Raw genomic sequence first — 4,696 nt, 5'->3', positions numbered from 1 at the left:
AAAAAAAAAAGCTTGGCCACTATATTCTCAAATTCTTAGAATATTTTATTAATTGGATAGCAGTAACGCAGCTTTGGTATTATCGCCTGCCATTCCAAGTCCTGCTAATAGAGAGATGGCAGTATCCTGCTGATCTACCAAGTCCCCGGACATAGATATAGGTGGCCCATCTTGTGTGAGGGAGACAGATGTACGTACATGTGTTTGCAGTACAGGCAGGTGCCTGTATTTCTTGGCTTTTATATAAACTGCTGTGGCCCAGAAGGTTAATCCAAAAAATCTTACATTGGAGGGATACGGCTCTAAACATATCTGGCAGCCTTGTATGATGTTTCTAAACTTTATTTTGTCATCTATAAAATGGGATGATAATGCCACACCTCATGGTGAGATTAGGCAAAATCATGAATGTAAAATTGTCATGACAGACCATGGCATGAGATGAGCACCAAACAGAGGCTAACTAGGAGCTACTGTCTGGCCACTAAACTCTCAAAATGTTTCCTGTCTTGAGATGTAGGAATAATAAGTACAAGAAATCAAAATGGTTTCTCCAGCTACCTATCGCTTGTGAATCATGAAGCATATAAAGGACTGGTGGAAATTTGTTACTGCTCCCTGAAATCTGCAGTTTATGGACAGACCTGGGCTCAGAGTCTATCAAGCTGGATAGACTCTGGAATGTAGAAGACTTGTATGAGGCCAAGCCCCTCAGGAGAAGGACAACACATGCAAAAAAGCAAAAGGAGGAATTTATCTTCCACCTCTGATGGATAATCAAGAGGATGAGGGGTGGTTCTGCCTGTGGCAGCTGAAAAGCAAGCACGCTGCACCCCCTCTGTCACCTACATGAACATGCTGTGCCTTTAGCACAGACGTCCTTACCTTCTGGGGAGAATTCACGCTGCTGTGTGTGGACCACTGATGATATGGGGCAGGGTGCAAAGAAAGCACGCTCCTCAAGTCTACAAACACACACACGAGCTCTTAAATTCTGCCTTATACTGGGGGGAACCCCTCAAATATAGATTAAAAAGTATATTTTAACATCTATATCGACTAGGTGTAAAGCATGCTTTGGAGAAAACACACTCCCCTTTTTTCTCATAAGGGAAAGTGTCCGAGGCATCATGGTATATAATTTTTTTTTTTGGTGGGGGGGAACCAGGGACTGAACTCAGGCCCTTGCGCCTGTTCTACTGAGCCATCTCCCTGGCCCCATGGCATATAATTTATGCATGCCTATGCATATATTCACATATACTTACATTTGGATTGTTTACACAGCCGGCATGAAAAGACATGCCCCTTATCCCACATTCGTGCACTGATGGCACTGAGATTTTGGTTCTGCTGGTTGATTTACTCTATGTCAAGTCAGTTCATGATTATTTTCCTTGGTATAAAACTAATAGACTTCAACTGGACGAAAGAGACTCAATTTGACATCGTAGGACCATGGAGGAGTACACTCATCTAAATAGAAATTATTCACTATACACAGAGTCAACAATAAGATATTAAGGGGAAATGCCTGTCACATAGTAAATGCTCAGTAAATATTGACTACAGAATGAAAAGCATGATGATATACTTTAATGCTCCTGTAAAAAAATACTGAATAAGAAAACAAGACACATTTAAATAAAGGTATCTGTATCCAAAGCAGAAGCTCTAGGCATTCTAGGTAGTTACCAAGGACCTTGTATTTGTTCCGAGTATGTATTTGCTGACTTGCAATGTCTTCTGGAATTTAATGGCTTCGTGCTGAACATAGGATAGTTCTGCTCATCAAAGCAGGAGAAAGGCTAGGCCCGGCATCACAGGAAAATACCACTGGGAATAAACTTCCTGAGCTGAAAGCCACTGATTGGTAAGGTTGAATTTTGCAGTCATTACTTCTAACATAATCTCCATGACTTGTGCCTGAGGACACAGCTTTCCTACTCAGCATGACCAGAGCCTGATATAGTGGGAAATCCCCATGATTAGAGGGAGAGAAAAACAGACATTGGCGACCTGGGTGGAGACACTGGGGTCCACCTCAGGCCAGGCTTCTTTAAGTTCTGGAAGGAAACCCACTGGCTTTTGATTTTCAACTTAACCAAGAGCTTTGGGCGCAAATCCCAAGTAGCAGCTACTGCAAGTGAGTCAGGTAGAGGAGTGCTTTATCTGCTCACGTACCGTATACATACAGCATATAATCCGCATGAGCTTTCCCCACTGTGTTTGAAGCCTCACAGCGGTAGGTACCATTATCTGTTTTGTTTAGGTTATTGATGAACAGGTTGGGCCCCGACAGTACAGCGTGTTGAGGCATTTCATCATCCACTCTCACCCAAGTCACCATCACAGGCCTGCGGAGGAAAGGAGAGAACAACCAGCCACATTATTATTTCTCATTAGGACACGTGCATCTAACATCTCACCCGCACATTCAATGAACCACATGCAGGGTGATACAATTAAAGAGGACCTACTGGAGATATTTTAAGTTCATGGAATTACAAGCATGACATCTGAAATATTATTATTTTTTAAAAAACTCACATGATCAGGTGTTGAAAAACCTCAACCGACCACAAGTAGGAGTCTTATTATTTCTAATACATCTTCAATAAGTCAGCAGATAAACCAAGGGGCCCTCCATTTATACCCTGCTGTGTCGCCTCACAGCAGCTGAGGCGGCACAGAACTATCCACTGCTAATCATGTCATTAATTAGAAAAATAAAATCAAGTTCTCGGCTAGTGATCTATGCACTAATCTAATAGTTATGAGCACACCAAGACTGAGCAGTGCTTTCGTTGGGCCTCTGCTACTGGAGAAACTACCTGTAATGCAGAAAAGATACAATCATTTCTTGTCCCTTAACTGCTCCCCATGACCTGCTTTTCTCTTCACCCACAATGTACTTTGGTGCCCTGGTCCCTCCATGTCGCTTGCCCACAAGTGCCTCTTTTTCCTAGCTCTCTGAGGCCCACACAGTGCTACACCTTTCCCAGTAAGTACACTCGCAGTTGTCCAGGGTTCTTGGGTTAACTGCTGAAGAACACATTTTTACATGGACCCCTTAGGTCCTACAAGGAAACTGGCTCATTAGACATAAGTTTACTTTAGTGACTTAAAGCACCACATTTGGACCCATTAACAAAAAGCAAATTTTGAAAGATGCTCTAGAGCCTAACATGCACTCCTATCAGGTATCTTTCAAACTTGTAGGAACCAAAAACTTCTGCCCTTCCAGGTATCTCCGCTAACTTTCTGTGAAATCTAAGAGTGTGCCTGAAAACTTTTATTCCCTGCCATGTGTGACACAGAACCCAGAGCTTTGTGCATAGTAGGCGAGTGCTGTTCACACTGAACCACACCCTGAGCTCAGAACTTTAATTTTAAAGTAAGGACAGGAGAGATTTGAGTGCACAAGTGACTTCCTTTCAGCTCCTAACCACTACCTGTAGGAGCAGTGACACGACAAGGGACCCACACTTAATGATGAACAGATACTTAAGTTAGCCTTGTCAAGTAGCATTCTGATTTTCAAATGGGATGTGAAGTTACAATTTTTCTTTAATTACACATGGGTTTGTCATCACAACCCAGTAAATTATTTAAAAATTAGTACTGCATATGTCCTCCTTGTAGGCAGTGGCAAATGGGTCTGCCTGGCAATCAGACCTAATGTCCTGCTGCTTGACAGCTGAAACAATCAGTGGGGGTGAATGCCGAGAATATTCACAACATTTAATGGCAAGTTAAATTACCATTTTTATTGTATGCAATTTCTCGAGAAAATAAATAGGTAATATGCTAGAAGGGATAGCAGTCGAGTAATGCGTGCTTGCTCACACAACCATATACCCATTCCTATTTGAGAGGAAAAAACAAATACCCTCTCTGGCATAAACGTCCTGAGGAAACATGTAATTTACTGTCCCCGTGGCATGCAATTGAACACAGTACCTTCTTCAGAGGAAAAAAATACAGACACAAAATATAGGTTAGTGAGCCATACAGTGTAAATGTGGTTAATGTGGCTGAATATGGGTATTGCAAGTGCCAGGAGGCCTTGGAGAAATTTTTCCCCTTTCACTGGGCTGTTCTGGAGGCAAGGTAAGCTGCTAATTGAGGCATAGTTCAGTTTACACATACACCCACATGAGCTGTATCTTTTGGTAGTGCTCAAAAGTGAAAACGATTGTTCTGGTAAAGCTTGAAGTACTCAGAGCCAAGTAACTCAGGAACAGAGAAGGAAGACAAAGTCCACCTCCCGCCTCCCAAGGGTCACCTTCAGGTCTGCCAATGGTTATACAGAGGTGAGGGGATTCCAGCCTGCGGAGGGGCGGGAGGCGAGGGGGTGAGCACAAATACACAGAGGGCTGACATGGGAGGAGGGCACCTGACCACTGCCAGGCGTTCCCTTTGCTCTCCACGCCCAGGGTACAGGCCATCTCTTAGCTGCTGTGGGAGAACACCTTCCACAGGATTTGCAGGAAGTTTTGTTACTTGATAATGGAAGTAAGCAAAACTCTGAGTTAAAAAAGAAAATCATGCCACAGGGACAGCAGAGGGAGCTCACTGCTGTTCTTTTGTTGGGTATCACTCCAAATTTGAGCATCCTTAATCCTAACATTGACCTGTTCTTTGGATACCCCTAAGAAAGTTAAAAACAAAAAAAGCAAGCAAATAAAAAAAA

At 42.9% G+C, this 4,696-nt stretch overlaps 1 protein-coding gene across 7 annotated transcripts in view; it reads right to left on the bottom strand.

Moving 5' to 3' along the window:
• Cadm1 (cell adhesion molecule 1) overlaps positions 1 to 4,696 on the bottom strand; it is a 359,095-nt gene that overhangs the window by 43,068 nt on the left and 311,331 nt on the right. For all 7 annotated transcript variants that reach the window (XM_004636490.1, XM_004636484.2, XM_004636485.2 and 4 more), the window contains one exon: positions 2,185 to 2,357. In XM_004636490.1, the coding sequence (XP_004636547.1) occupies positions 2,185 to 2,357 (173 nt within the window). The remainder of the gene's footprint in view (positions 1 to 2,184; positions 2,358 to 4,696) is intronic.

The sequence above is a fragment of the Octodon degus genome, unplaced genomic scaffold, assembly GCF_000260255.1.
Source record: "Octodon degus isolate 3935 unplaced genomic scaffold, OctDeg1.0 scaffold00080, whole genome shotgun sequence".
In the NCBI taxonomy this organism is placed as follows: Eukaryota; Metazoa; Chordata; class Mammalia; order Rodentia; family Octodontidae; genus Octodon; species Octodon degus.
Note: the sequence above shows the minus strand (reverse complement) of the source record. Positions and strands in the feature narration are given on the sequence as shown.